General features: G+C 37.4%; 1 protein-coding gene and 1 long non-coding RNA gene across 2 annotated transcripts; both read right to left on the bottom strand.

The window, feature by feature from the left end:
- Positions 1–662: 662 nt before the first annotated feature.
- Positions 663–1588, bottom strand: LOC113063735 (uncharacterized). The gene is made up of 4 exons (XR_003278729.1): positions 1505–1588; positions 1262–1329; positions 1032–1134; positions 663–891 (listed from the first exon to the last, which is right to left on the bottom strand). It is a non-coding gene; the product is annotated as an uncharacterized LOC113063735 (long non-coding RNA).
- Positions 1589–2598: 1010 nt separating this feature from the next.
- LOC113064126 (ER degradation-enhancing alpha-mannosidase-like protein 3) lies at positions 2599–11654 on the bottom strand. The gene is made up of 20 exons (XM_026234712.1): positions 11060–11654; positions 10014–10059; positions 9707–9807; positions 9425–9464; positions 9164–9276; positions 8833–8986; positions 8353–8487; positions 8150–8255; positions 7925–8022; positions 7697–7822; positions 7107–7190; positions 6883–6966; positions 6626–6750; positions 6346–6511; positions 5946–6097; positions 5734–5854; positions 4954–5130; positions 4701–4866; positions 4414–4605; positions 2599–4268 (listed from the first exon to the last, which is right to left on the bottom strand). The coding sequence occupies exons 1-20, from the start codon at positions 11203–11205 to the stop codon at positions 4081–4083; spliced, it is 2520 nt and encodes an 839-aa protein (XP_026090497.1). The 5' UTR covers positions 11206–11654; the 3' UTR covers positions 2599–4080.
- Positions 11655–12036: the final 382 nt, after the last annotated feature.

The raw sequence follows: 12036 nt of genomic DNA, 5'->3' as shown, positions 1-12036 counted from the left end.
TATAATAATTTATTTGATCATAAAAAAAATAATAGAAGGGCATATGTCATCATAAATGGTCACAGTGGGAACTTGTCATTAAAGGAATTATTTACCCCAAAATGAATATTTGCTGGAAATTTCATGTTCCATGTTCACATCCATTGCTTTTTTCAGTAAAAGAAAAAGTAATCTTGTCTGAATCAGGAGAGAAATGCAAACTTTCTGTTTTAATCAAAGCCACTGCTAGAAAGAACACATTTTTTAAAATCAATTTGGGCTTTGTGTCCTTAAACTTTAGTTAGTGAAATATAAAGTATTACATATAATATAAAACCCGAGGCATAATTTTTTTTAGCAATTTACTGTATTAGACTATAACATTAGAAATAAATTAGGAGTAGGAAAATGAACTTATAAAAAGGAAATTTAGAAATCATGTTTTCATGTTTTTTTTAATTCATGCTTACTGATAGAGGCACCTAGTGGCTAAAGTTTCCACATGCAAATTGTTCATTTTTCCATCATGCATTGCCTCTTGATGACATGAATGAACGAATTGAATGTACAGGTACAAAGAAATTTTTTCTGCATTGTTTATTATGCATCATATTCTTGCTCACAATCTGTGGTATCCAGGGCCATCAAATGGCTCAATGTCCTTACCTGAGTACTGACAGAAATAATAAACAGGTATTAAATGCTGTAAAGATTTTTATTTATTTATTTTGATCACCATCGTTTTCAGAGATCCACAACCTTTGAGACTCAGGTGAAATCAAATGTAACACTAATAGTGAGACATGCAAGTGTTTTAAGAAGTAGATACATCAGATCTGAGAGACCTCTTCAAATTGCTTGGGTTTAAGGTGCGCGGTCTGGATGGCGGGAATTTATACAGAGGACGAGCCACTGCGAACCAAAGAGATTCAAGACAATAGAGACAGGAAAACTTACAAGGTGTCTGTATTCTGATATCTCAGTGAGGTTAAAACTAAATGTTGTAGTGCTGAAACATTCAGCATGTAAGGAGATTTGTGCCGCTTGCTTACCTGTGGATGGATCCGGTCCTGGGACAGAAGGACAGGTAGGATGCACATAGGAGGTCTGTGATTTTTCTACAGGGCTTTCTATGGTGAGTTTTGGTAGTGTCAACTGCAAAAGCATGACGCCAGAAACAAATTCAATGCTAGACAAACAGGTGTCAAACACTGTAACTTTCACTGATAAACCAATAAAGATTTTTACCACCAAAGTGGGACCTACAAGTGTTTCAAGATACCTCTGTTTTGCTTGGACAAGATGTTAGATGTCTGGATGGTCGGAATTTGGCCAAAAAAGGAAGAGCCACTACAAAACATAATGGATTCAAGACAAAAAAGGAAGTTAATTGCCTGTTTGTTTGCACCAAGTGCAACTCTAAATTTTAAGGAGGCATGTAAGATTACGCAGTGACATCTAACAGAGTGATGTTAAAATTGAATGTTATAGATATATGTGTTATAAGATATGTGGATCCCATCACCTCTGACTTGATGCAGACTCAGGAAAGAAGGTCGCGCAGTGGAGGCCTGTGGCCCTCTGTTGACAGTTTCTGGGAGTGTCAACTGCAAAAGCACAATGATTACTTCATGAGGATTCACTCTAAACATGTTTATTTATATCAACGATATAAATGTAATCGTCTATTTCAGTAATTATATATTAAGTTCAACTTTCAGCCTAACAGCATTAGAACTATATTTACACAATTTATTATCCTCTGACTTGGAGAGGGGCATGATTTCTTTCCTTTTTTTTTTTTTTTTTTTTTACACTTTCTTGCCTTTTCCTTGCAAGCTCTTCTCTCCACATCAGGCCTTTTGTAAGCTAAACCAACAAAAAAAAGCAACAAGTTAAAATTTTAACATACTGTCCTTAAAAAACAGGAAGAAAAAAAAAAAAACTTACCAGGAATTCTGATACCAACTCCGTAGCAAATCATTCCTTTGAAAGTACAATTTGAAAAAAAATATTTGATATGGAGTATGAGCTGATGTGCATGAGTCGATAGATGGACTCGTTTGCAAGAAGACACGATTTCGATGGGACAGTTATCAAAAAACGTATATCATAGAATCATAGATAAATAACGTTAGATTTTGATATATTTCTAATCGAACTAAGTGTTAAATATCCAGTTTAAAAGTTAATAATAAATAAATCAAAAATAAATAAATCAGGAAGAGACACTAACCTGAACTTCCGACTGTTTCTTAAAAAAGCAAAATGTTCTGATGCGGTTTGTGTGATTGAGTAAAAGCTGTATACGGATACTTTGTAAGACTTACAAAGACAAAATCTTAAAAATATGAATCTTCAGATAAACTACAACCAAGACAATGTGTGCTTCTAAATTATGTATGACGCCACAGTAACTGAATACGTCACCTCAGCGTAAAAAATCTATTCGAAGACACCAGGGAAAATACATTAAATGTTTGATTAAAATCCTGTTCATGCTACTTTGTTATAATTTATGTATGTGTGTTAATCTCTAATATATATATATTAGATTAGATATTAGTTATATCTATAATCAAAAAAAAAAAAAAAATTACATCACAGCAAAATAGACAATTTAGGGTCATAAACTTGATTTTAATGGCAAGTCAGTCAATACAAAACAGCTATCAAAAAGATGCTATGAAAATCTTGTTCTGTTACAGAAACAGAATATCACATCACTTTGGCCCTCAAGAAATTCTTCAGATTCATCTCAAATTAATGTATAGAAAATATCTTAAGAAATAAATATAATCCCATCTGTATTATGCCCACATATTGAAGTAAATCAGTCATAAGCCCTTTGTGAAACAAGAGGTACACAGGTTGACATCCGTTTGAAAACAGCCATCAGCGACACAATACAAGGTGTACATCGTAATTAAGACTTGAAATGGAAAGGTTTGGGGCTGATATAATCATTCAACAGCATGCTATAAAGTGACAGATTGTATTCATCTCTGAGCTACATTATGGCTGTGTGACACTAGAAGCTAGACTAATAACATTGAGGCATCTGAAATATTCTCAGATGATATGTCGAAAGTGACAAATCTAGTGTAAGCAGCACCTCTAGTGTGATGCTGAAGTTGTACGTGGGACAATGGAGGCTGTCAAAAATTGCTAAATTAATTTACATGTATGTATAACTAATAGTGATCATCCCCCTGACAGCACAAATGATTTATTTATTGCACAAAAACATGTAAATATCACTATATGATCTGCCTGCATCCCGGGCTTTCATTACAGTTGCATGTTTTTGGTAAAGGAAAGGGCAACTCTCTCAAAATCATCCCTTGGTCAGTCACTGCTTGAAAGCAGGATGAATGCATTGGCTGCAAATATGCACACACATACACAAATGCACAGATTTAGTATAGGCACATTATGAAATGCACAGAGTCTTTGACATAATGATAAAGGCCACCATCCATGCGTTCCACATACACATGCATACATGTTCAAGTCATAGATCATTGATTTCCCTGATGTTTATGTATCGAAAACATGTTAAACTGTGTTTTACTGGTCCATTCTCCCTCATTTAAACACTGTTTTTTGGGGGTTTGGTCATAGGAGCCCTGTGTTAAAGATGTCATGTAGACTTCAAGCCACTTACACTTTAAGGATGAATAATTAAAAAAAAAAAAAATGCACAGGACTGAAAACCGTTGATCCGAAAGAAAAAGACAAAGAAAAACATTTAAATAAAGTCTAATCCACATAAAGTGGTGTGAGAGATTCTTGTACACCTCTTTAATACCCAAAACCGACTTCTTTTCAATTGTAGACAATTGAGAAGAATGTATTGCAACTACCATAATATCAGCGAGACAGGAGCTCTCACACTGTTCAGATCAATATAATTCCAACTGTGCAAGATAAGACCATCTTAACCAGGGGAAGACTGACAGTACAGCTCAGGTGGAACAGTCCAGGCTTAGCAGAAACATATTCATTAGCACAATCCGCATTTTCTGATCTGAGATTGGTGACAGGGAGCAACAGCCCTGTGTTCTGTGAAGGGGACCGTGGTCACCGCTGATCCCGCAGTCAGGGGCTGCTCTCAGGCTCTTTCTGCAGAGAGCTGCAGGTCTCCTGGTTTTCACCCGTCAACGATGCAGCCTCAGTGTCTTTCTCGCTTTGCTCCAGCACCAGCTGGATGGTAGTGCTTTCAATCTCACCCTCCGCAAACTCGTCCTTTGCTATACGGAACTTAATATTTAACTTCTCAGGTTTTTCTAAAAGGAAAGAAAAAAATATATATATATACTGAAGAAACTCAAAATTGGAGACCATCTCAAAAATGGTCAGGCATGTTTAATCTATAAATTGTGCAAATGCTATAATCTAATATATATATCTAATATAGGTCAAGTCAGTTACCTTTTCCTAGTTGTTTCTCTTTGGGCAGCAGAAGGACATCCACATTGTGATGTTCTTGCAGAGCGGCACTAAGTGTAGCTCCCTCTTTACTGAAGAGGAACACCAGGGGAACTGTGATGTCATCTGTAGGTTCTCCGTCTCCAACCATCTGGAACAATGGAGTCTCAGCACTGCTGCTGCCCTCTCTGTGATCTACGAGAACATTGAAAAAAGAAGGATCCAGTTTTTAAGTTGGTTAGGAAGAAATCATATGCCTAGTCTGCAAGTAATGCTAAACTAGATCTCACCAACGAAGATGACTCCGGTGGCTCCTGCTTCCTGCAGGCGCCGAGCTTTGACAGCGAACATGCAGTCTCCTCTCAATGCCAGAGCTATGTGTCCCTGCATCTCTACTGCGTTTTCAATCGGGCCACATGCTGTATATGGAACACTCTTCACAATACTGCCTTTCACCTTAGAGAAAGACACAGAAGAGACAATAATTAAATGTGGTAAATGTACGGCATACCCAGCACAAGCAGATTCCATACAGTTGCTCACCCCATGCTCTTGTTTGGTAAGATCCATTCCAAACTTTGCTGGACCAGCCGTGAGGACAGTTCGACCCAAAAACGGAGGGGAAATGAGCTGCACAATTAGTGGCACCACTTCCTCATGCTCCGGTGTTTGGCTCACCTCAGCAACTAGCTTTAACTTGTACACACCCTTCTGAGAGTCCTGTGGAGAAAGAGACAGATGAAAGAAGAAATAAATCACAGGTATTCAACGGGTGGTCCCAGTGTCACTTGAAACTATTATTAAAAAAATAATAATTAGGTAGATGAAATGAGTAAAAAGGACACTGTAAAATAAATTGTTATTCTGGACATATAAATATTGTATAAGTATAAAAACAGTAGCGTATCTTCCAGACTATTAAATCGCACTTTTTTTTTTCATAGTTTGGCTGGTCTTGCGACATATAGTCAGCTGCGATTATTTATCAAAATTAATTTGACTTGAACCGAGAGAAATGAACTAAGAGAAAACATTACCGTCTACAGCCATCAGAGGGCGCTCTATGCTGCTCGGTGCTCCTGCAGCCTACACTGAAAACATAGAGCGCCCTCTCCCGGCTGGAGACGGTAATGTTTTCTCTTGGTTCTTGGTTCTAAATAAATGCGACTTATAGTCCAGTGCGACTTTTTTTCCTCATCATGACGGATTTTTGGCTGATGCGACTTATACTTGTGTGACTTATAGTCTGAAAAATACGGTATATAAATAATAGTAAAATAACACTGATTGGTCCAATGAAAGGAATCGTTCTCGCTGATTCACCGGAGAAGCTGAGCTTAGGCTGGCGGAGACCAGCTCAGTAAGGGGCGTCAAAGAGATGCCAATGCTTTTCAGAAACTCAACTGGCTCCAGGCCTGTGTCATGAAGAGGCAGTTCAATCCCCCTGTGTTGAGAGAAAAAAAAAAAAAAGAGGAAGTTAGGTCTTTTTCTCTTATACATGCTGCTCCATGATAAACCTGTAACATGTGACCCACCTGACAGATGAGGGCTGCTGCGTTCTTCCCAAACCAGTGAGGTATTTATAACCGTCTCTGATAGTCTTGGCAAAGGTGGGGTTGTTAGGGAACAGGGTTTGAGCACTAGGGCAAGAGTAGGAAAATAAATCGTCTTCATGAGCTTGAGGTTCCTGAAAGATACACAGTGATCATGAGACCGTCTGAAACAGTTTTATTCGCAAATGTTTTATGTAATGTTCCAATTTTGGATAGAAACATCGCTATTTTAGACAATTACAGACAAAAAAATAAACACCACAAGTTGCAGCTGCAGAGATGATCACATTGTGGGGATTTAAATCTTTCAAAACCAAAGTCTGAGAAACATTCAGTCGTAGACAGAAAATAACTCCGGAGGGAGAATAAGGTCAACTCTTACCGTGTTGTTGGTATGACAGGAGGGTTGGATCGTAGACAGAGATACTGGAAGCAAATGAGCCTCAGTAGTGAAAATATAATCATCAATGTTTATAGGCAACTGGCTCTTCTCTGAGAAGAGCAGGTAGAGGTACTTAAACATCTCAGCTAGGAAGAAGGAATCCATCCTTAAAACGAACAAACATAAACATAAAAATGATTTTACTAGTGCTGCCTTTCAAAATTAATCTAGATATACAATGATGCAAACAATATGGAAGAATTACGAACAGGACTCTCACCTGTCCTCATGTGTTCCTGTCCTCACATCCTGTACGGCGGCGAAGCCACAGGGGACCCGGGCGTGAGTGTTCAGCTTCTCCACTATAGACTGGCCTACTTTCAAGTAGTAAGGATCACCTGTTGCCTAGAAATGAGGCGGAAAATGTTATTTAAAAACAATGAGGACAGACAAAATGATGACCTTAAGCACTGTTCACACTGTGCTGCTGGTTGCTAGGAGGCGTTCATATTCGGCTGTATCAGGTGGTATACCTACTTTGTAAAGGAAATATGTGCTTTCAGCAAACTCTGGTCTCAACGGGTGCTGGCCCCAGTGAACTCTGAACTCAGAGGTAAAGGCCTGTTGGACAACATCATTTGGTAGTCAATTTATATGGAGGATTAGTATTGAAAATACTGTAATATTAGGCAGTGTTCTCTGCAGATTGAGGGTGTTTAGGTTTAATTTGACTTGGGTCAATGTAGTCATCCATTAATCACCTCAGGGAGGAAATTGTGCCGTTTAGTCACTTGGTACAGCATCTCATGCGTCTCAATAGCAGGTTTCAAGTCTCCTCTCAGCACCTGAAAGACATTATGGTATATTTCATTACTCATTTTGAATTTCAAATTGAACATTTGATTTTAAAAACAGCTGCTTGTGTCTTTTTTTTCTTTTCTTTTATTTTAAAGTGAGTAGAATCTAATCTTGAATTCAAATGTAACTTTGTCCTGCCAGCCAATGGTTTCATACTTCATACTACAAAATGAAACAACATTTGGCTTCCTAGCTAAACAAAGTCCTAGCTTTGAAAGTCATTTGACAATCAATGAGCTTCTTGTTTTCTTAATGTTTGTATATTTAAATATATCACAGAAGAACCTTAAATTGTGACTTCTATTCTCGTTATACCATTCATATAGCATTAGGTTTTTAACAACAATGATGTAATTTTAAAGAACTTAGCACCTAACTGGCCAACAATGTCCATTTTTTCCTCAATCAAAATTAATTTTGGATCCTGACTCCAACTTAAACTGATCTAAATTCACATTCTATTTTTTGAGGCGACGTGGATGAAGAGGTGAACCTGTAGTCCAGGGAAGAAGGCGAGCAAGGAATCCATCCAGCTTCGCACGTTTACGGTGGGGTTGTGCATGTGGACGTTGAGCAGCAGAGGAGGCTGGCTGATGTACTTCATAATGGCACTGTAGTGCTGTTACAATAGACAAAGTCACATGTGCAGATAATAGATGCAAAACAAGCTCCGTTTGACTAATAGAGGCTTGATTATTTCTGGAGAATAAAGAGCCCTTACTGTGTTGAATCTGTCAAGGTACACCTTGTCCCCAAGAAGAATATAAGCTTTCATCAAGTATTCATAATACGAGTCAATTCCAGCACCAACACCACTATCTGTAATGAGAAACATATATTAATATAGTCTCTGTAAGAGTCAAAGTCGGATTAGATGTGGTAAAATAGCTGTGTGGGAAAGTTTTTACTGTGTAAATGACATCGAAGCACCAGTGCAAAGCCTCACCTCTGCGAACCCAGTCTCCGTTGTGGATGTTGATCACAGTGCCGACAAGGTCACTTCCTCTTTGCCTCTTCTCCCAGAGGACATCCATAGCTTTCCTAGCATGTTCCTACATAGGATACATGTTGAATAACTTCCTAGAACACATTTCTCATTGTCGGAGTCTTAAAATAGGTTATTAGTCAGAAAACATCCTGGATATTTACCTCAAAAATTGGGTCCCCGGACAGTTGGCTGAGAGCTGCAAACTCCAGAATCATGGTGCCTGCGCAAGCAGTGCAAGTGTCTGACTCCGTTCCTGTACGAGAAAGGGGGTTGACGACTCCATAGCGCAAATTTACCTGGAGAGAAAAACGAAAATGATTTAAATATGAATAACAACATTTGAATTAGCATAAAAATGCTAATTGACTGTGATGTAAGCTGTATCGATACAATGTCAGTAGTATATGTAAATGAACACGGTGTACTTGTTAAAACTACAAATCATACTTCTGCATTTTTTTAATTTCCACTAATGGACAGGTGGACTGAGGGACAGGCAGCGCAAAATCAAAAGTGCATTATGTGTGTTGAAGTTTTCGGCAAAATGAATCAACTCACTTTCTTGCCAGTGGTGAATTAGCACTTTGTGAATAGAATAGAAGGAGAGTTTGAAATATTCAAATTAACACTGTTGGAGTTACCCGAGGATAAGGAAGGCCACTGGTGGTGTTAAAGGCAGGCAGGAGGCGGTAGCCCAGCTCTTTAGCCATGTGCAGCAGTTCATCTCTGTACCATTGCATCCTCTCTCCACGCTGCTTTAGAACATCTGCCATGACATGTGCACCCAACAAACCACTGGAAGAACAGGGAGAAGTTTAATCAACAATGCATTTCATAGAGGAAGTCAATAAGAACAATGAACTTGAGAGAATAAAGCCTCTAAACCTAATTAGATGACCAGTTGACCAAAATGTACAGTCTTTTAACACGAGATAAACGCATCCAAAGCTAGAGAAACATCATGATCCGTACCCCAGCACACGGATATTGGTCTCAAAGACAGAGACGACTATGTCATTATCGAATCTGACGTCTTGCACGGTCTTCTTCACAGCCTCCTCAAATTCATCCAGTTTGTTTAACAGCTGCTCAAAACACACAAAACAACAGTTTAGAGGCATTTATTATTTGTATTGATATGAATAAGCTTGCTTAACATGTCTGGCTGCTTAAAAATCACTAGTGTTTTGGATCAAGTTAATACTAAAGTTTTATATTAAAGACTTAACTCACCACAAGAGTATCTAAAGTGTCTATTAATGTTAAAGAGAACCTGTGAAGAGAGAAAGAGAGGTTGCCTTTAATATCCCGAAGATTCAACACAGAACATCTTTATTGAAAAGCTGACCCAAGACTTTTCAGATGTCCCATCAATGTTTTTATTAATCTTTGAAAGGAAGTATAGCAAACTGATTATTAGTCATATTTCCAGAATCTAACTAGCATGTCATTACAAGGGTCATGTGCAGCAAAGGTTTTAATAATAATGGTAAAGGTTTTATGAGCCTGACTCACTTTCCCAAAGAGTCATCGATGTCCCCTCGATTGGGTTCCAGCCCTCTCACCCTTCCTCTACAGCTGAGGGGCATCAACTCATCTGCTGGGTAAGCATAGTCCTGAAAGAGGATAGGAGAAGAAAAGATGCATCTCAAATGATAGCAGATTAATAACAGGCATGTTCATTCTCACAATTCCAAGTACAATAACTATGGTACAAGAGTTACTTTGATGTTAGTTATTTAGGTCCAATAAATGCAATTTTTATTTTTTTTTAATTAGTGAACTAATTCAAAGCAATTCTGAAGCATAGGTATTTACTCACCATGTAACTGTTATAGGCATGATCAAACATCTCTAGGATTTGGTCCCTACAAAAAAATATTAAATAAATCAATTTATCTCACTGCTGTTTTGTGTGATGTGTTTATGAACATATGTGCATATGAAGTTCAAAATTTGGGTTAATTTCCCCCCACAGTTTGACATTTAAAAATTAATATTTCAAATAAATGTGGTTCTTTGGTACTTTCTAATTACAGAAGAATAAAATAATAATAATAATAATAATAATAATAATAAAAATAAATAAATAAAAAATGTTTCACAAAAAATATTAAGCAGCACAATTGTTATCAACATTAATAATAATAAGAAATAATGATAAGAAATGTTCCTTGAACAGCAAATCAGCATATTAAAATGATTTCTAAAGGATCACGTGATGCTGAAGACTGGTTAAAACACTGAAACAGAAAACACACACTTGATGTTGTTATTTTTTTACAATATTGACGTTTTACTGAATTTTTTATTTAAAAAAAAAAATGCACCCTTAAAGAAACTCCTTTAAAAAACATTAAAAAAAAGAAAAAGAAAAAAAATCTTATAGACCCCAAAAAACATAAATGTAGATATATGTATATGGTGAACCCAAAGACCCAATGTCTGCTACTGTATGTCAACACCCTGATGCTACGAAAACGGTATTTCATCTTGGTTGAAGACGAACCACACCTCAGCGGTTTAAAACAGGAATTAGCATGACATTAGGCTGAATCAGTTAAATTGAGTAATCCTTTCCATCAGCATCTTTGTGTTCTGAAGCGATCTTCTCCCATTACAAACAGTACAAGACACAACCACTGAAACAATGAGGTCATGTATAGAATTACAATCCAAGAACACATAATTGGTGTACTAATAAAATCAGTGTCAGACAAAACCAAAATAACATGGAATTAAAGTACGAGGATAATGTTTACCATTACATAAAGCATTACAGACTGTCATCATCCTCTGGGCATCTGTAAGTCACAGTTTGAGTATAAGGCAACAGAAATGTTAGTCTAGCCACTGCAGTTAACTCACCTGATTCTGGACTTTTCTTCTGCAGTCATTGTCTGTCCATCTTGACCAGTGACTCCAATCAGAATGTAAGACAAGATCACAGCTACCACAGCCATGACAAATCCACCACAACGATGTTTTTCTCTCCTGATCCAGTTTCCCCCCATTTAAATAGGTATGGTTTTCGAAACCTGCTTTTTTTAAGTCCCCTTACAATATAACTAACACTTTATGTAACAACAGGCCTATCAATGTTTAATCACTTCTTATCTCTTCCTGTGCAGTTCGTTGACATTAGTTGATTTAATTGTCCTACCGTACTGGTCGTATTTAACAATGTCCAGAAAAACTGAAAACAAGTGAATATGTACTTGGGATATAAGCGTCAGACAGTTTCTTTATTTACAACACTGACTGAACTTGTCGAGCTACCGAAGGCTAACTAGCAAACTTGCCCAAGGATGTACAAATGTTGATCTCATTAGTCCCTCTTGAAATTTCTGGACATATATCCCGTCGAACTGACTGCGTCCAGTTCTTAACAAACTCCATCCCACCTAGATTTAGCCCCTCATTTCGCGGACGGAGTTTGGTTTAGCCGACTGATCTCATCCGGGCGCTAGCTGATGATATCATCACCAAGAGCCGTCGGGCACAGCCTTTCTTTTACTGTCTATGGGCACAGCGCTCATTAAAGCAGTATTTATTTATTGCTTTATTAATTTAGTATTATTGTATTATACTAAAATTGTATGTAAAATTGTACAAAATAAACAAATAGATATTTTGTACAAAATTTGTATTATATTATTTAGCTTTTATTTTTTTGTATCTTTAATGTAAATATGCAAACCCTCTATATTTGTGAACTCCGTCTTCTTGCCCGATAAATTGCATTTATAAAGTAATTCAGATTGGTATGTAGTTCTAATCTAGTTTTTGGTCATTTCCGCATCGCATCGAGAGGACTACAACTCCCAGAATCCTTTTCGTTGGAT

This window comes from Carassius auratus, chromosome 46, assembly GCF_003368295.1.
Source record: "Carassius auratus strain Wakin chromosome 46, ASM336829v1, whole genome shotgun sequence".
Taxonomy (NCBI): Eukaryota; Metazoa; Chordata; class Actinopteri; order Cypriniformes; family Cyprinidae; genus Carassius; species Carassius auratus.
This window is presented reverse-complemented; position numbering and strand designations above follow the sequence as displayed.

What these genes read in the sequence shown, in the direction of transcription:
- LOC113064126 (XM_026234712.1), bottom strand. Translation starts at nt 11,205, where the DNA reads ATGGGGGGAAACTGGATCAGGAGAGAAAAACATCGTTGTGGTGGATTT. An exon ending in GCACATATTTCCTTTACAAA is followed by an intron (nt 6,751 to 6,882) that starts GTAGGTATACCA and finishes CCTCATTTCTAG; the next exon opens with GCAACAGGTGATCCTTACTA. An exon ending in CAGCAGCCCTCATCTGTCAG is followed by an intron (nt 5,855 to 5,945) that starts GTGGGTCACATG and finishes CTCTCAACACAG; the next exon opens with GGGGATTGAACTGCCTCTTC.